The 19,803-nt window shown below is 34.8% G+C and overlaps 3 protein-coding genes across 3 annotated transcripts in view; 2 read left to right on the forward strand and 1 right to left on the reverse strand.

The window, feature by feature from the left end:
* The first annotated feature begins 353 nt into the window (after positions 1 to 353).
* Positions 354 to 4,297, forward strand: LOC119631538 (adenosylhomocysteinase-like 1). The gene is made up of 2 exons (XM_038023848.1): positions 354 to 1,123; positions 2,703 to 4,297. Exons 1-2 carry the CDS (start codon positions 656 to 658, stop codon positions 3,744 to 3,746), a joined length of 1,512 nt encoding a protein of 503 aa, XP_037879776.1. The 5' UTR covers positions 354 to 655; the 3' UTR covers positions 3,747 to 4,297.
* Positions 4,298 to 5,946: 1,649 nt separating this feature from the next.
* LOC119631639 (upstream activation factor subunit spp27) lies at positions 5,947 to 7,058 on the reverse strand. The gene has a single exon (XM_038024026.1). It carries the CDS (start codon positions 6,822 to 6,824, stop codon positions 6,105 to 6,107), a length of 720 nt encoding a protein of 239 aa, XP_037879954.1. The 5' UTR covers positions 6,825 to 7,058; the 3' UTR covers positions 5,947 to 6,104.
* A 770-nt stretch (positions 7,059 to 7,828) lies between these two features.
* The window catches only part of LOC119631830, an 84,029-nt gene continuing 72,054 nt past the window's right edge, over positions 7,829 to 19,803 (forward strand). The window contains exon 1 of the mRNA XM_038024353.1: positions 7,829 to 7,902. The gene's annotated coding sequence lies outside the window, so the exon portion shown is untranslated. The remainder of the gene's footprint in view (positions 7,903 to 19,803) is intronic.

Genomic DNA, 19,803 nt, shown 5'->3' on the forward strand with positions numbered 1-19,803 from the left:
CATGCATTATTGCGAGTCGATGAGTCAGTTCTTTGCAAAACAATTGTTGCACGTGTAAACAGCTTGTAAGTTTATTTGTGCAGCACAGCACATCAGTCACATCAGCCACTAGCAGTTAATTATTCTCTATAATATCGTGTTGGTCTGTCGGTCGTCGTTTCTTTGTGTTTTTATGCTTTTTTCGTTTCAAATAGTTTATCTTTATTAAAAATTGTTCTGCAATTAATTGCATTTTGAACAATCTTTAACACACAACACCTTCAACTGTGGACTAACTAACCGCCGCTATTTGCTGCTCCAGCTGTTGCCAATTTTTACTAAAAATTCATTTTGTTTTTTTTTTTTTTTTTTTTTTTTGTTTTTTTTATCTTTTATTTTTTGCTAATTAAAATTATTTCTGTTGGCAGGGAATGAGTGTGTGTTTGCAAGAGAGAAAAGAAGCAGAAGCATATTAAAAGTGAGGAAAGTCGGCAAACATAAAAGTATTCGCATAGATATCACGTGAGCATTACGTGAGCAAGAGAAGCAATACGATTTTATTTTTTATTTTTCATATTAACAATAATAAAACACAACATTCAATATTGAAAACAAAACGAGCAATCTCGAGCGCAAGACGAATTCGAATTCGCATTGGAAACTTCGCGTACGTAAAATGAATAATTTAACAGACACTCCGGTACCGGATCCCGGTTCTGGCGGGGATAAAAAGGAATCTAAACAATCGAGCGCATTAAAAAAAACTAGCCGCTACCGCAGTCGTTCGCTGTCAGCATCGTCGACAGACTCGTTCTCGTCCGCTTCGTATACAGGGAGCAGTTCTGACGACGGTGACGATGTACCTCCACGCGAGAAGGTTCAAAAAAACTCGAAAGGAAATGCCGATTTTTGCGTGCGTAATATAAACCAGCAAGGCTTTGGTAGGCGAGAAATTGAGATAGCTGAACAAGAAATGCCCGGCATTATGGCATTACGAAAGCGTGCCGCTGACGATAAGCCTTTGAAGGATGCGAAAATTGTCGGCTGCACCCATATTAATGCCCAAACGGCCGTTCTTATTGAGACTTTGGTTGAGCTGGGCGCTTCTGTTCGTTGGGCTGCTTGTAATATTTATTCAACTCAGGTAAGGATATTGAAAAGAACGCGAACGAACCTTAAGCATATCTCTCCCCTTGTAATGTTTATCAAAATTGCGTTCCCTATCCTCCAAAACTTACATGATTACATCATGCATAACTATAATGAAAAGTACAATATTCTGTCTCGTTATGGTGTCTGCATTTCTCACGTTATAGCAAAAAATCAATTAAATTTTCCAGTTGTGAATGCATGCACACGTACATAGATTACCTTCACATTTTTTTTTTATTTTTTGTTTTGTTTTTATATCTCATCTAAAATAGATTGCGGTTGCTGTTTGTACATTATTTCTCTTTTATTATCTTTATGGCATCTGCTGTCATTGTCGTCAATGTTATTACAGGAAAAGCATTATTATAATGATTACGTAAAATTGTTTATTAATTTAAAAAGATATCTAATGTATGTAACACGAACAGTTTCGGAATTATTTAATAATGAAAGGCATACGTACTTACTAGTAGTAAACAGTAATTATCCTTTAAAGGCAGTTTCGGCGCTTCCTTCAACTTTTACAATTTTCAAACGGTCAAGTTTTCGCGAAGTACTCGAAAATTTATGTCTCACGTAAATATCGACTTCCCTTAATAACGACATCTTTTTGACAACAACAAAGTGCGAATACGTTTTTTCTTCGTCCGAACAATAATGCAGAGATTAAAAGGCACCATTTTTTTTTATTAAATAGCACTCTTGCTCGTATCGCCCATCGACACGATTTAATCATATAGCTTAATAATTTTTAGTCTAATGTTTTACTTTCTTCTTCAAGCGTTCTTCGTTCGGCTCGAATCTTTTGTGCAGGCACCTTATGGGTTAAAAACAACTACACTTCTGGTAGCTCTCACATATAAATTTGGTGCTTTACCTCCAAAACACTCTCCACATACGACTGTTTACAAAATGCAAAAGTTATTCCAACAATCAGCAAATCTCTTTAATAGGTCGTTATCCGGTAGGACTTTTCTTCGCGCTCTTTTTTTCGACTTTTGTGATTTTCTTATTACAAAGGTAGCCTAGCCTTTTTACCCAGTTATTCTCTCAAACTTGTATCGAATTAAGATAAGAACTTTGCTTGGGATTCGAATTTTGCGAAATTATGCGAGATGTTTAACATTAGCAATCGAATATTTGTCTGATGTATGATGTGTGATGATGATCTGTCCTTAGGTCGATAATGTTGAGTGCTAATATAATAGTCGTTTAAACAAATGACGCATTGTCCAGCACTCAATCCAGTTAATTGTATGGAACAGATGAAGTACTTTAAATATCGTTCTTCTGATGTCATTAATGCGTATATTAAAGCATTGTCAAAATGTTGATCGTCAAGTCGACTTCAACGTTTTTTTTGTTTATCATAAACCAGCTGATTACAACACTCACACACACGCGTACAAAACAAAAACGTCGATCGTAAAGAGCTTTCATAAAGAAATTTAAAGGCTAAAAGAAGGGAAATGTGTTAGTTAGCCAGCCAGTCCGTCAGCTCGCCCGCTCGCTCGCTCTCTCTTCATTGCTTGTTTTTTATTATCGCATTTACCATAAGATTTATGTTTCAGAATGAAGTAGCAGCCGCTTTGGCCGAATTAGACATTCCAATTTTTGCGTGGCGCGGAGAAACCGAAGAGGATTTCTGGTGGTGTATTGATCGTTGCGTCAATGCCGAAAACTGGCAGCCCAATATGATTCTTGATGATGGAGGTGATGCCACGCATTTAATGCTTAAAAAATATCCGACCATGTTTAAATTGGTAAAGGGCATTGTGGAAGAGAGCGTTACCGGTGTACATCGTCTCTATCAGCTGTCGAAAGCTGGCAAATTAACGGTACCAGCAATGAATGTTAACGACTCGGTGACAAAAACGAAATTCGATAATCTTTATAGTTGCAAGGAATCAATTTTGGACAGCTTAAAACGTTCAACGGACGTAATGTTTGGCGGTAAACAAGTGGTCGTATGCGGTTACGGTGACGTTGGCAAGGGCTGTGCACAAGCGTTAAAAGGACAAGGTTGCATTGTTTATATAACAGAAATTGATCCAATTTGCGCTTTGCAAGCCAGTATGGATGGCTTTCGTGTCGTAAAACTAAACGAGGTCATCCGCAATGTGGACATAGTAGTTACGGCCACCGGCAATAAGAATGTCGTAGTGCGCGAGCATATGGATAAAATGAAAAGTGGATGCATTGTTTGCAATATGGGTCATTCAAATACGGAGATTGATGTGAATAGTTTACGAACACCCGATTTAACTTGGGAGAAGGTACGTTCCCAAGTCGACCACATCATTTGGCCAGAGGGCAAATATATTATTTTGCTTGCCGAGGGTCGTTTGGTGAATTTGTCTTGCTCCAGCATACCTTCGTTTGCTGTGTCAATTACTTCTGCCACTCAGGCCTTGGCTCTGATTGAGCTCTTCAATGCACCTCCCGGCCGCTACAAATCCGACGTTTATTTATTACCCAAAAAAATGGACGAATACGTAGCCAGCTTACATTTACCCACATTCGACGCTCACCTTACTGAGCTGACCGATGAGCAGGCCAAGTATATGGGTCTCAATAAAGCTGGACCATTTAAGCCCAATTACTATCGCTATTAAACGATAAGAGTAAGAGCCAACCGATATTAGTGTTGACAAATTTTGTTAAGAGCAGCTGCGCACACTCAAAAAGCACGTAATATATATATATATGTATATTATATTATATATATATATATATATTATTAATTTTTTTTTTTTTTTTTTTTTTTTTTGTTCTTTATATTTTTGACAACAAATACAAAACAGCAATGCTGATTACGAAATATGAAATTCGTAGCAGCACCTGAAATAATATCCAGGAATGCAAATAACTTATATACATAAGGAGAAATTCCACGAGAAACTTCAACATAAAAGTGCTTATTTTTTAATGCCATTCGAAATTATTGTGAAAAAAAAACATTTTTAGAATGATAAGTATATCGAAAAAGTGACAGTCCGCCCAAGTGGCGCTTATTGACGAATAAACGAACTCTATGTAGATTTATAATCATTTGACTAACAAATAATTAATGATAATGAAGATAAAATTAAGCAGAATTCAATTTGGAACTCTTTGCTGCGCTAATTGAATTTACTATTTTTTTTTAAATCTTACAAACAAAAACTGAAATAAGTAAAATATTCACCGATTCAGGTATTCGCCGCTCCATAGGGGCCCAACACAAAAATATGTAGCACGCAGTCAACAAACTTTTGTAATGTTTTTAAATTTGATGAAATCCAATGCTTTTTTTGCATTTATTTTTTCCAAACAATAAATTTATTTATTCCAAATTATTTATGGTTTCAAGGGTACTTTTTAAATACTTAAGAAAAATGCATGATAACGTACGATGAACGCTTATTTTCTTATTGGTCGGAATATTAGGAGACGCGAAAATGCCAAGCAATCGGCTGGCTTCATGCTTAAGCAGACAGGGTGGCCAACTCCGAATACTCTGCGCTTAAGCTTCGTGGGCAAAAGTATTATAGAAAGCGAACACGTTAAAGGACTAAAGATCATCAGAATATTGCTTTAGACTACGTGCGATTCTTTCCTTCTTCTTCTAATCCATTCTTTTGAATTCCTAGTTTTAACTTTTTTTTTTTCTGTGTTTTTACCTAATACAACCTAATATTCCCCCGGGCAGAAAATAATGGATTTTTTTATTATTTTTAGTAAAAGCTATAATGCAAATAGTATGGAATACTTTAACTTTAACAATTAACTGATGGAATTTAATGTATAACAACAAAATATTTTGGTGTTCAATACAAACGTATTTAAGTATCCGCTGCAGTGTGCTTTACATAAGCTAATAATAATAATAATAATAATAATAATAATGATGATGAAGCACCGAATGGAACCGAAATGATAGCGGGGAGAAAAGTTGTAATGAAGAACGAATACGAACAATAAATATAAAAAACTTTACTATTAATGTTTAAAAACACAGCAACAACAACAATAATAAAGTTATCATTTTATAAATTAGCAAAATCTTGACGTTATCCTTATTGCGGTGAGATGCGTTGAACCAAAGTTCTTATGCAAGTGTTGCAAAAAGTCGGCGGCACACATACGAGTAGGTTCAATTTCGAAACTAAAGCAATGTCCACTTCGTCGAGGTGATATGGGGAACGGGAGAGCTGGTAATCGCTGCTCGTTAACACTCTCGCTCTCTAAATAAAACACGATTGTTTTTTTAAAGAGAATCTTATTTTTAATTTGAATCAATCTTTTCATGTATAGTAAGTATTCATTTTATTTCCATCCGCAGAGCTTAATTGAAATTCAAAATTACATGTATTTAAGTTACTTTAGAACGTTCTTCCATCTTTTAATTCAGTTTATTAGCTTTGTTTGGAAAATTAAAACCAGTGCTTATAATCATAAAATATCATTTAATGCATCATATATAATTGCTTTTATTGTTGGTTTGAAAACAACAACAAGTAGTCTGAAGACTAAGATTTTTAAGTGTCTCCTTTGCCTGCTTAATTCCTTAATTTACTTAAGATTATTAAAAAAAGTAGTTATCTGATTACAAACCGTTTCAAAAATATTTGCCTTTTGGTGTTATAAAAAATCTAAAAGATGGAGTCGTTTGAACATAAAAATGCTGGAAATTCTTCCAAGTTACAGTTACCATCGTAAAATGCATTAATGCGCGCAAGAGCATTAAAAATTGCAACTTGAATACAATTTTTAAGGAATTTTTTTGATTTTTATAAAATACCGATTTAAATTTTTTTTTTGTCTTTGTTTTTCTAAACGAAAATATTAAAGAAACTGAAAGCATGTGACAAAAATTTGAATAGTAAAAAAAAAAAAAATTAATTTGCAAGAGATTAAAAACTACTGAAATTGCCAAATATTGACATCGGCAATGGCTGTTACTTTTATATTCCCCTTAACGGCGCGTCAGTTTATTCCAGGAAATGTGGTTTAAGGTGTTTCAACATACCAAAGGTGCGGAAGCGTTTTACCTTCATTACCTTCATTAGTTCGTCATCGCATATGGCAAATTGCTTGTTCTTAGGATCGTACAAATTGCGCTCCTTAATAATGGCCCACACTTTTTTAACTACCTCATGGCGTGGCAGGGCATCGGCACCCATTAGAGCCGATAATTCCGGTGAAAGATTATAGGATCTGGTAAAGCCAGTCGATTTGCGACCAGACGAACCCTCCTTATTAGCGCTGCTTTTCTTCTTTTTGGCGGTTGCCTTTTTTTTGGGTACTTCATAATCTGAATCAGAGCCGCCATCTGATTCGGTGCCAGAGTCCGAAGCGTTTAGTGATTTGCGCTTCTTCTTTGCAGGAGCCTTGCGCTGTGTCGGCTGAGCACGTTTCTTAGTATTCTTTTTCTCATCTTCACTGCTGGCATCATCGTCATCCTCCTCTTCATCCGAACCGCTGGCATCATCGTCATCATCTTTGTCGTTTCCGGAACCTTCGTCGTCTTGCTGTGAATTAATGAAATCCATCACAATCTTGTCAAATTCCTTTTTACGACTCAATAGCGAACATTCCAATTTTTTCTCAACTTGTTCGCGAACCTTTTTGGCCGATATTACCGATAAATCGGCTGTTTTCAATATTGCATGAATTTCATTTTTTAATTCTTCAATGGAAATGTCGGCCATTTTGTTGCAAATCGCGCTGCACTATATAAAATATTTTATAATTTTTTTTTTTAGTCGTTTTTACGCAATCTAGAAATTATTTTTAATATTTTAGATTTCCTTCGACTTTATTTGATAATTTCTTAAGCAACAGTACTTGTAATGCCAGAGACAAATTTATGACGGAAAAAAAATTTTAGCGTCTTTTTCCCAACTCACATTACCAATTCAGTGTTGGTTTATATATGTATGCTGCAGCAATGCTTAATTGAGTGTAAAAAGCCGGCAAACAATTCACGTCATATAACTGCAAGGTATTGTATGTATTCATAAAATATAGACTAAATTGGGGTACTTATCAATGCAACTCTGCAATTTAAAAACGGCAATATAAAATATGCAAACATATCGCATATGTACGTTTTACAAAATGGTTCGTGATAAGATGGAAATAACAATGCATACTTTGCAAAATTTCCTAATACTTGATTTGGCTTAAAAGAAATTAATTTTTTATACTTTACCCTTCGATTTTAAAATATATGATATAATCTTTCTGATTAAAGCGTTTTCACGCTCATTTAAATTTTTAGGCGAAAACAGTAGTTGGCAACACTTTGACCGAATGAAAGCACAAAATAAAATGTCAACAAACTATGAAAAATCTACGAAAGAGCAACCATAGTATGATAAATAGGATAAAAATAATTTTTGCGACGTCTGTGAACAAAATTGTAAAAATAATTGATAATTTATATTATAGTGCGATAGAAGTTTATAAAAATTACAATTATTCGGGATTAAATTGTGCATCCCGTGCGGTGTCGTTAAAATTAAATGAAACGAGTGCTTAATATAACGTGAAACAAAATTTGGAAATCGGTGCAATTGGGATGAATGCACATACACACATACGTTTAGTTAGCAATTGCAACAATTGTAACTAAAATTAAGCTGACCGACGGTGATCAGCAAAAAGAAAATTAAAAACGGACTTTTTAAGATAAAAAATTGTGAATTAAAAAAAAACAAGAGTTCCTAAATCGCCGGCATAGAGCTGCGCTGTCGAAGCAGAACATCTTATTGTCCGTCGATCTAGGTAAGGTAAGTTATATTGTCGTGTTGTTTATGTAGTAGAAGCAAATGTTTGATTTTTGGATATTTTTAATTTCACTGTGTATTCGAATTCATGTCAGTGAAGAGAATATACCTGGGCTGGGCTTCGTCGCTTGCTTAATTCATTGTTGTCTTTCATTTTAGTTTCGCTTGCTACTATTTTCTTTGTTTACAATTTGTACAACATGTTAGCTTTAAAAGTTATTTTTCTAATTATCTTATAACACTTAGAACGTCTTGTATTTTTGCTTTTTTTCTACCCATGCATCGAATAAATCGAAATATTAGTTCATTTAACGGTATATTTTATGTTTATTACTAAAATATGTAAGTACAAGAGGTTGTAAATAAAAATATCGTAAGCGAATCTACTCGATTCGTTTTGCTTATTAATTAGGCATTAAATATTTATATTGACTTCTTGATTACGATATATATTGGACAATTGTCAGAAAATTTTATAATTTTGTCCGTTTAGACGAGAAGCTTCGGAACTGAAGCTTTCACTGCGATTCATACTTTATTTAGCATTAAACAATGCAAAGCTTCGACTAACACATACTTCTACTCATTCCAGTCTGCATACTTCTGCATACTCCAATCTCTTGATGCGTCATCTATGTTTTAATTACGGAACTTGCTCTATTCTTCATATCGGGTTAAGTACTTGGCTAGCAAAGCTTAATATGCAATATAAGTGCAAATTCTATAGAAATTAAGAAAGCACAAATTGATATGAAGTCTGCGATAAATCCATCATAATGCTTATATGATGTGAAAGAAAATGAAAACTTTTGACTAGTGATATATAGATATTGGAAAGGTAGTTGGGTCACAATTTATTTAAGCTCGCTTTCCGAATTACAAATATCCAAGTGAAAGCTTCTAATGGCAATACGTAGCATAATGAAATTCTTTTTATTTATATTTATTAAAATATTTCTTATATGTTTAATGCTTTAAAAAACAAATTCAACTGGCTATTCACTTAAACAATCATTGGTTTTCCCTAGTATGCAAATCAGAAGTCGATGTCGTGTTTCTGTTTGCTTAACCTGCCAAAATAGGTAAAGAAAATTGCGGATATCGTATGGGGGAGAAGCGGTCGCGCAATGCTTCACAAATTCCCAAGAATTCCAACTTGTGAAATCTGACAGCCAAACAGGGAGTATATTCAAATTGGTATTAATATGCCTACGCCCTCATTACCTTGTGTAGATTGTATGTAATCACAAGACACATTTTGTGGTGACATGTTCTTCTAGCGTATTTACCTTGGATGGCGTGTAAGTACTTCAAAGGAATTGAAAAGTACGCGCTTATGTAATAAAATGTTATCCTTTAAATAGATGGATGTTATAAGATTAGGGCGGGATTTGCCAGCTGTGAGCCTACCTACAGGTTAATAGCGGTTAGTGAAGCTCTTTTGATCACAAGTTATGCAAGTCTGGTTAATAGCGGTTAGAAGAGTCTATTGGTGTGGTTAGTACCATGTAGTCAATGGTTTTATATCTCGTAAAATGTTATAGTGAACTGGATCTTACTTCTGACAACTAAAGAAATAGTGATAGTAAAAATTATCGGACCTTCACTGTTTCGGATGATAGTCTTCGTCAGCTACCTAAGTAGCTCTTTAAAATTTTATCATTTTTTCGACAAAGTCAACTTTATCTCAGTAAGGAGCTTTGTATAAAGTAAATGCAATTTTTTCATGTCAATAGTTGGTACAAAAAAGGATTTTCTTTATAGAGGAGCGCGTACAAAACTGGGGGAAATGGACAGATGATAAAAACGTCAATAATATTAATGACATCATCATAGCACCATAAAGCAAGGAATATAAAATCTCTCGAAAAATGGCAATCAACTACTTTGTAACATTATTAATAGATTGCAAATTTTTCATTGTTTAAGTATATTGATTGCGATAAATTTCGAATTGGCTCGTGAAGAATTCTCAGTTAGATATGCTAGTATGCTCTAGGCCAGCCAGATGTAGAATCGACGGTAGCTTTGCAAATTGCAATACTTTCACATGCGATTGCGGCCTTCCTTTTCAGTTTTCCTCAGAATGTATGTGGGAACATACACTTAAAATTAGTCCTTCCTAGTTAGGAATCTGTTTGCTATTTCACGTTTCAGGCAAACGTCGAACGAAGACTTCACAGCTTGGCGTTGTGTTTAGCTATCTCTTAGCGCTTTGGAAGTAAGAACATTTCACTGTTAAGTGAGTTGAGCAAGTAAGTCTCGCGATGAGAAGAATTTTGCTTGAGTGCATTTATCCCGACATAAGTAACTGAACCGTACATATATTTTTTTTCTATTATGGTTCGTTATCGAGAAGAAAGCAACGAATGACTAAATTGTTTGTTTGTTGTCTCTATGAACACTCTCATATGGCAAATCCAGCAGTTATTCTCACTTATTACATTTTATATAGTAACTAAAGTAAAATCGAAGTTTTGTACCGATATCCCAAGAGTATATTTACCAACTCACAATAACTGCAAGCGAAAGTCCACTTAATTTTCAAATGGTATTACGTACTACATTAACAAATCGCACAAAGAAATCCCCATATTTACCTTTTCTTCTTCTTCTTATTATAACAAAGAGAAATATTCGAAAAAGGGGCGAAATCCAAACTTGTACTATTTTTAATCCAGGCTTTGTCTGGTTTGTTGAAAAAGTGTTTGTGGGGGAAATCCCTAAAACTCAATTTCTTTTGCAAGACAACGAACTAGTGTCGCAGTAAGAAAATTATTAATTCAACAGCGTCTAAAGAGAAAATCGCTTCGAGAAATTTCCGAGTTAGCAAATCGGATCCACTCAACTATCCGCTATATATGTAGTAAAGCGATACAAAGACGGAAAGACGATTGAAAATAAGTCAAAAGTAGCCGGCAATGCAATGTTCTCGATGGCAAGCTCAAGAGGATGCACGAAAGAGGGTTTAGGAAAAAAACAATAAGACATAGGTTAAACTAGAGTGTTTTCAACGACACCACTTATCAATAAAAGATACAATCACTGCAGATGCCGCTGTGATTCGCCAAGGAACACCAAGCAAAAGACTTGTCATGACGAAAGCAAGCCCACTGAAAAGATCAAATGATGCGCTCCTTGCCATAAATATGGAGCCAACAGTAAAGCCCGGCAGTGCATCGGCTATAGTGTAAGGTTCATTTTCTACCTCTGGGCCGGGTGTACTGCATTTTGTTGAGGGCATTACGGGTCAGAACATGTGCTGTAATGTTTTGAAAGAAAGTGTGTCGCTTTGCAAGGAAAAGCTTTTTCTTGGTCACTTTAACCATAAGGCTTACAATGTGCGATCGCGATTGTATGTAATTGTCCGCATGTCATGGATACGTCAGGCCAGAGTCGAGACATAAATCCTATGGGGATATTCTGAAAATTCCTATTTTCACGTAATAAGAAAGATCAACACATTACTTTAGGTGCACGAGTACCGCAAAGCCATTACAAGTTACGCAACGTCTCGGCAAAAATGTGGAAAGACGTCGCACGATTTTCGCAGTGCGTGTAAGCCGTTGGGGTCGGAGAGTCATTGCATTATGTTGTACTGGTTCCATCAATACGTACCGCAACCTAAACGGTTTGGTTTGCATGCCTTGCCATGCATGCCTAGACCTCCCGGTTAAGGATTCTTATGAATCTCGCTATCTTCTTTGCTTCGGAACACTTTCCTGTCTCCTCGTTTTCTATGAAAAATGGGATGGGAAGTTTTTATCGTCCCTTCGGTATCCGAGATATCTATTTCTTTCAGATAGTGTCAGAAGTGTGTGATCTGTCATTAGCTTTTAAAGTCTGGTGAAACGGTTAATAGCAGACGCTACTCATACCCATAGAAAAAGCAGCATATTTTCGCACGTCATCCGTCCAGCATAACCAGTTCGCGATACCTTGGACGCACTCCTACTGGCAAATGTTAGTCTATGCGGCGTCTATGCGTCCAACTTGACTCCCTTTGAACGTTGGTATTATGAGAAATTCTTATGAATTCGTCAATAGCGGCAACATCTACGTATGTATTATCCTACCGCCATATTAAGCGAGTTCTTATATACATTATAGCTTCAATAACCGCAGATTTGCAGATAAAATCTTGTCATATTTTATTGGCTTACTTAAATGAAGACATGGTAAATGTCATCAAGGATGCATAGAGCGAACCAAAATTTGTTTTTAAACAAATCAAGAAAAGACAAAAAAGTTGAAAATAAAACTATATTTGGTTTGGGTCGCATCGTTCGATATCCACCACATCACCACTTGTTGGTTTTCTTTGCTTTTTAAAAATCATATTTCGGAACTGAGAAATGTATATCGTCTTCAATGAATGAAAATAAATGAATAGGAGTAACAATGAAGAGATGTGGAAGAGAAGGCATTTTATTTCATAATTGCACCGTAACAAGTACAAGAGCATCGTTGCTCAGGCATAATTATGACGCCTTGTATGTCGAATTTGTTATCGTATAATACACCTCCACACCCCTTTACAGTTACAAATCTGAAATGGTAAGCAATTAACGCATTGCGGGCAATAACGTAATGAACATAAGGAGAGAAAGAGTATTGACGGGTAAGCGAGAAGACTTGGAGATCATTATAAATTAACATGAAACCATTGGCCTTTGTCAACTGCAAGCGAACTTTTAAAGTGATTCAGGTAGTTTTGAGGTGAAGCTCGAGGATTTCGCGCAAATGAGTTACGGAAATGGTTAAAGTAAATTCGCTCACGTTCACGTTGACTAAGAATATAGACGTTATATGGTTAACAATCATTGGCCGAACTTAATATGCCACACACGGCGGATAACAAATTGGTAAACAAACGAGAAGAACAAATATAAACAACACCCACTTGTGACACTATTTCACTTTCAATATTTAGAAAATTGAGATACTCGTAGTGGCAATTAATTTTTGTAATTATCTCAAGTAAAATAAAATTGAATTTAAACATCTAACAAAGTTATGTAATCGTCTTGGAACGAAACTTTTAATAGTCACCACCTATGTTATTATTCTTAAAAAAAAAAAAAAAAATTACTCTCAACCTCAATGATAATGAACATGAACGACATGATTAATGAAATAATAAGCAAAAATTTAAATTATGTTATGTTATTTGCCCGACCCGCTGTATTTCTACGTGTCAGACAAATGGCAGTAGCGTAGATCAGTTGAGGCAACTTTTTGCGCCATCATTTTTTTGGATCCATAATAAATGTTCGACGGTATAGAGCCATTAAATGTAAGTGATTGAAAGAAGTTTCGTCTTGTAGGCGTGCCGTGCCGTGCAGTGCCGTGCCGTATTCCTAAAAGCATATCTTAGACACTTTTATTAAAAACTAAAAGTTATACTTTCTCTTCCTGTAAGGGCTTGCTATTCATGACAACCTCCATATTTGTTGGTGCGTAAAAGGCAGACTTATTGGATCCAAGCTCCCTGCTGTTCATTTTGGTGCTGAATTGCTACTATGGGTTAATTTTCATCATAAAATATTAAAAATTAAACGTTTTTTTTAAACGCTTGGCTAACTAATCATGCGAAATATTATACAGAGTGGGGCCAAGAAATAAATCCCTGTCGTTCACTTAATTTTCATGTCAAGTTACTATTATGAATAAATTTTTATCATAAAGCATTAGCGACTAGGCCTTTCTGGCACATAAAGGTTTACATTTCTTGAGAATCTTTATATGCGGTGATGTAAAAAAATGGGACCTTCTTGGTCCAAATCCGGTATGGTTGACCTTTTTGTCCGTTTTGCTATTAGGAATCAATTTTCCCCATGAAATATTAAAAAGTATACGTTTCAATACCCTACACCACTTGTGTTGCAGGGTACATGAAGTTTGTACGGCGACATGTAACTCCCAGAAGCACTTAAGACAGATCCAACTCTTATTATACTCATCGATTCAGAAAATGATTCTAAATGTATCTGTACACTTGGTCGTCTGACGTCCGCCCATGCGTTTTGATGAAACTCGGTACACCTACGTATATGAGAAAAGTTTGCACTTTTCAGAATTTTGCAACAAAGTCCTTGAGTAATAATATTTCGACATTCTAAATGGTTATGAAAAATTGGTTTCGGCTGACACAATATTTTGAACCCCCTTTCATATAACCGCACCTACGAAAACTGAGTCTTTATACGATGAAAAGTCTCACTAATGAAACGCGCTTATGCATGCTTCAGATCATTGGAAAATATATTTTAAGAAAGACCGGCTTTACGCTGCATCTTATTGATCATTCACTAAAGGTGAAAACGTAAAGCTGTGCAGCTTTTCATTTATCCGTCGCTTTCAGACATCTTCTCGAAGAGAGAGCGGGTCGTTACTCTTCATTGAACAAATTATCTGCGACACAGGTCCGCGGCAAACTGCAATAAAACCGAATCTATTTTGTTTCGATTGCAGTAACATATCATCGCAGAACTGCTCTTTGTAATACGTAGATGGAATCAAAAGGTAAAAACAAGTCTTCAATAACGATTTGGAAACATTTTACACGCGAAGGAAAATGAAAGTTCATGAAAGTATCCACGAGACGAATGCACAAACTGATTGCGGAAGTGAGTCGTGAGTTCCATAATGATTTGTAAGCAGTTACCAGATGCAAATGGAAAAGTTACAAAGAAGTTGTTGCTACTGCTAGATTGTCATCTTATAGCGGCAGTTAAGGGCTTTTCTTGTACTCTCGTGACTCTTGGGTGTTAAAAAATTAAAAAAAAAAATCAGTGCCTGGCAAAATATATTTTGCAAAATAGGTTTGTGAGTCCACAGTATCACTTGCCAGCCCAACCTACAGGCCCAAGGCCACAAGACGGTAAATTAATATTTTTGGTTAGCTGCAGTTGTGTCAGTTAACCGAAACGAATTATTTAAAAATTTCGCTTAAACTAATTTTTTCAAGTTTTTTTGGAAATGTGTAAAATTGCGAGCCGCTTACACTTATTGTCCTAATTACACTAAGAGAATAATTGCTGTGGTTTTAGTTTAACAAACAATTTTTGCAACCATATGGCCATTAACGGAGTCATTATAGACAGAGGAGGACAGATGGACAAACCAGCAATATTAATAAAATTTTGTATAAAATTTCTCGTTCGTACTTCTGCTGCGCTATAATCAGAATTAAAGTTTAACAATTAGTTGATGAGTCCCCAAGTCTGCGCTTATTTAATTAAAGGGCGAAATTTTTGATTTTTCCAATAGAGATGTGCGCGTCTTACAATGCTTTTAGCGTATAGTGATTTTTTCGATTTTCGATTAATACATTTAAATAGAACACTAGTGAATGACGAGTCTGGCTTCTGCATATGTCATAATGACTCATATAAGAGTAATTGTACAAACGATTTGAAAGAATTCTGTGCTTGTATGTGTATTTTTATCCCTTAAACAGTCTTCATGTAATATTCCAATGCATTTGGACAAAGAAACATGTCAAAACAACCTAGTGGGCCATGGCCCATCATTAAATACCGTACGTCATTCCATATGTGTTCATATGATGAATTTTGAAAATAAAACGGCGACTTGGGAAATGGTTGCAGGAGTGGTCCGATTCGAATCATTTTTAGCAGCGTTTGTTCTTGGGCAAAACCATGTTGTTGGTCTATTAAATTTTATTTCGAATATTGAGGCCTATAGCTTGAGTATACAAGAAAACAAGACAGGCAGACGGTCAGACGAGGAGACAAGATTAGAAGGCGCTTCTGATGAATCGATCGATGGGTCTGTCTGCAGTCTTTCCGGATGTTGCATTGTACATTCGCACAAATTTAATATAAAATGGGATAAGTAAAAATTGTAATTACCTTCGGAAATGTGGAACTACTTAATTGATAAGGCCAGCGTGTACAGTTTTGTCAAAGATTTGTCATCTTGAAGAGTATAGCGATACTAGAAGTACGTTCAACATTATTAGTTTTAGTTTTAAAAATATTTCACTTGTCTTTTTTTTATGGTTTTAGTGTAGAATTTTATTATTTTTTAATTAAACGAAAATTTCTAGGAAGAGCAATCAGGAAATATGCGATTTTTTTATGATCTTCACACTCATTGCCACAAGATAATTCACAATAATTTTGCTATGCCTTTTGTAACGCCTAAAATGTTCCATATGCTATTGGCAGTATAAATTGGTAGTTTGGTCCGTTTGATCCTAACAGAGACTATAAGTAGTGTTGTGGGGTACTGAATAAAGCGATGACTTCTTTAATTAAAAGTACTCTGTGTACATACTATACTACCGTATAGTGCATTTAGTACTAGAATATATTGCACTACAGTATAGTGTATTTTACCATATTATAGTAGAGTGTATATTGTACTAGTATATAATGTAGTATACTAGAGTATGCTGTACTAGTACTATACTATACTATACTATACTATACTAGTACTATACTATACTATACTCGCACCCATTTTTCGTTAACATACCAAATTTCAAAATATCGTTAAAAATAGTTCCCGAAAGAAAAGTTTGAATTTTTTTTCGCTCATTCGACAGACGTTTTTATATAGATTCACATGATTTAGGTGAATATAAATGACATTTTCTAGTTTGATCGCATTAGGGTCTCAAATTCGGATGTTCTTCTGTACGCATTTTTCGCTAATATACCAAATTTCAAAAAATAGTTCCCACAAGCAGAATTTTAATTTGTTTAGTTTATTTCAAAAATATTTTCATGTTGATGCCCACAAAAATATTTTACGTTGCTTAATACGGACGGAGTAGGCTTTCAAATCCAACTATATTTTAGTTTTAATTATTATTAACCAAAACTCCGTTAACGCCTTAATAGAGCTAACTAAAGTGAAGAGTATTTGAAAAACTCAGTTGCCAACCGGGCTGTCCTTGTAATTAACATTAAAATATAAGCTGATCAGTATCCAATCTATCTATAACGAGAAAAAGTGTCGGCATTGTTTAGGTACTGGTACTGTCACTTAATTTAGAAACATTTTTTCGCAAATTACTCTGGATCGCATTGCATTGCCACATCGGAGCAACAATCGGATGGCAGTTTTCTTTCTATGTATCCGCTTGAGGTTGAATCTGGAATTTATACGCCTTTAAATGAATGCAACTTGAATGTGTTTTCCCGAAACGTGGATTGGTTAATTAACATAAGCTCTCAAGTTTACATATGACGTTTGCATGGCTTTTTCAAGCTACCTTCCGCTGCAAATGAATGTCGAGGAACGTGAAGGAATGTCGAGTGTCGCTACGCGACGAAACTTGTATACCATTTAATCGCGCGCAATTTATTTGGTTTGATCGACTTGGATTCCTTTTATTTGAAACAATGATAAAGATTTGAAATCGAAAGCAAAACTATCAAATATGATAATAGAAACGATTAGCGTGAGGCGTATCAAACCGTCAATACTAACGCGACTAAGATGAAAATAATACGAAAATAAAATTTAACAAGAGTACATAAAACGTAAGCTCAACGAGATTTTGAGTGGCTATCTATCACTCTGTGTGTGTGTGTGTGTATATATATATATATATATATGCGTGTGTGAATGATAAACAGCACCTACGCAGCTTGTAAAATTCTCTAAGAAAATTTTCCATGAAAATCTTGTCATAACTAAAGATGAGGTGGTGTAGAGTGTTTTCTTATTAACACTTTTCCAAACATAGAAATAAATGAAAATATTTCAAATTTTTCTCTGCTATTTGGCAAGAAAAAAAAAAAAATAAATAAAGAAAAAAATCCCTCCGGCCTATTACATATTAAATATTAAAAACCAATACTTTTTAATTAATTTCTTAGCAATCAACATAACTGAAAATAATTTTGAAATTTAAAAAAAAAAGTGAAAAATTATTTTTTATGCCTTTTCGCCGCTAAAGTGATAAAATAATTCATTCAATTTTGTAATTAATTCAATTCTCTCCTTTGGCTGCGCGATTTCGTTGCTGCTTCTTCGTATTCGTTGCCAATAAGGAAATCTCGTAAAAAATGTATACAAATTATTCATTAATTATGCGAATCGTTTAGTTTTCTTACAATTGACTTGTATTGTTCGATTCTTCATATGCTTCATATACTTGCTGGAGAAAATTCAATATGAAATGTTTAGGCGGAGAGCGCTGCTGCCTCAGTTTCAATTGCAAAGGATATAAAAGTCTTTTGCTCGCCCTGAAGCGACTTCTGAGTGTCATCCAGTTTAACGATCGCAAAACGTCTTCTTCGATTGTAGGCGTATTAACTAACGTAACTAACGAGTGAGTGACCCCTTTTACAATCTTCAAACTTTTCATTGATCTCTATGAATATTTGTGCTTGTCCAAGTTATACACAGTCTACTTTAAATTACGACAAAACTAGATGTTTTCCCAAATTTCATATACTTTTGCAGTAATTGCAAGTGTGAGATGGAACAAGAAATTTTCATTTTCAATTTCAAAATTGTTCAAGTTGTTACAAACTGAATGACTAGTGAATGACTACTGCTGGTATTAAGATGTATTTTAGTTTTTTAGATATACCTTATCCGCCTATAAACATTTCTATGATAAGAGCAGCCCGATGCCGCGCAAAAAGTGATGAAATGTGTTTTGCATATATAATATATCATTCAACATATGTCCGTAGGATGCAATATATATATGTAGGACGACTATTGACAAATTCATATAAGTTTTTTACTTTCGGTGACCATTAGTTTACAAGTTACAGTTGCTGTAGTGTGTGAAGCTAAATGTACATGGAATTCAGATTTTTCCATGGTTTTACAAAAGCAAAATTTGCGCAACTACTACAAATGTACGTTGTAAACGAATGATTGGAATATCATGAAAGTCGGTAGTAATATCTTTATATTATTGAATCATGATCAGCATTAAATTACATAGAAGTTTTAAGTGCTTTGTTATGGCAATGGTGAGAAAAGGTTCGCGTTAGCCCGATCACAATCAGCATTTGCGTCTTTTCATCAGCAAGGATAACAGTGAAGGATGGTCTTCAGGCACGATGTATATTATTGCGACAGTGATGAACGCGTAAAGCCACTAAAGCAACCTAAAAAAAAGCATTGTTTTGGCAATTTCTGTTCCTTTTTAATTTTGCATGGATCGAAAGGTATTAAGAAAATAATATTCGAAAAAATTAGTCATATTTAGTGTAGTTCGTCAAATAATACCCACAACCGACGGAAGCGGTATATATATATTCCTTTTCCCGAAAACATTGCAATATCCAGACGAAGGCCTCAAAGACTCCATACAGTATATACGCAAACGTATCTCTTTGCCCGCCCGTCTATCTGACAGTCTGTCCGTGTAATGTCTGTTTTCTTTCTTTTCTGTCAGTGGCAGAAAATGAAGCGAGATAATTACAATAGTGGCCTTACAATCGAATTAAACATATACTTATGTTATAAAATCTTTTGTGCTTGATAATTGTAAACCTCTTGGCTGTGTATATGAGCCTATGGCTTCGTACTCGCAATGAACTCAAACGAATCATTTTATGTTTATCTCTATGCTTGTTCTAAAAAATCAAAACAATGAAACTTTGTCTTAATCAGAAAAAAAAAAAAAAAAAAAAACCGACAGGATATAATATATGAACTTGATTAAGCTGCGAAAGGATCCGATGGAATAAGAAAAACTCTTTGCGCTCCCGTCCCATGGCGTTTGATATCAAAATGGGGGAAAACTGCGTTAGAAATTTTTATTGTTTGCCACGATAATTTTCTTCTGAGTCAATTTGATTATTTTTAGCTAATTAAATATTTTTGTTTGTTTTCCTCTCTCTAGGTATACAATAAAAAAATTGTCTTTTCTTTTTTTATTTATTTATTTGTTCTT

The sequence above is a fragment of the Glossina fuscipes genome, unplaced genomic scaffold (genome assembly GCF_014805625.2).
Source record: "Glossina fuscipes isolate IAEA_lab_2018 unplaced genomic scaffold, Yale_Gfus_2 1, whole genome shotgun sequence".
Lineage (NCBI taxonomy): Eukaryota > Metazoa > Arthropoda > Insecta > Diptera > Glossinidae > Glossina > Glossina fuscipes.

Coding starts and splice junctions, on each gene's coding strand:
- LOC119631538 (XM_038023848.1), top strand. CDS start 656: ATGAATAATTTAACAGACACTCCGGTACCGGATCCCGGTTCTGGCGGG. Junction 1,124..2,702: donor GTAATATTTATTCAACTCAG/GTAAGGATATTG, acceptor TTTATGTTTCAG/AATGAAGTAGCAGCCGCTTT.
- LOC119631639 (XM_038024026.1), bottom strand. CDS start 6,824: ATGGCCGACATTTCCATTGAAGAATTAAAAAATGAAATTCATGCAATA.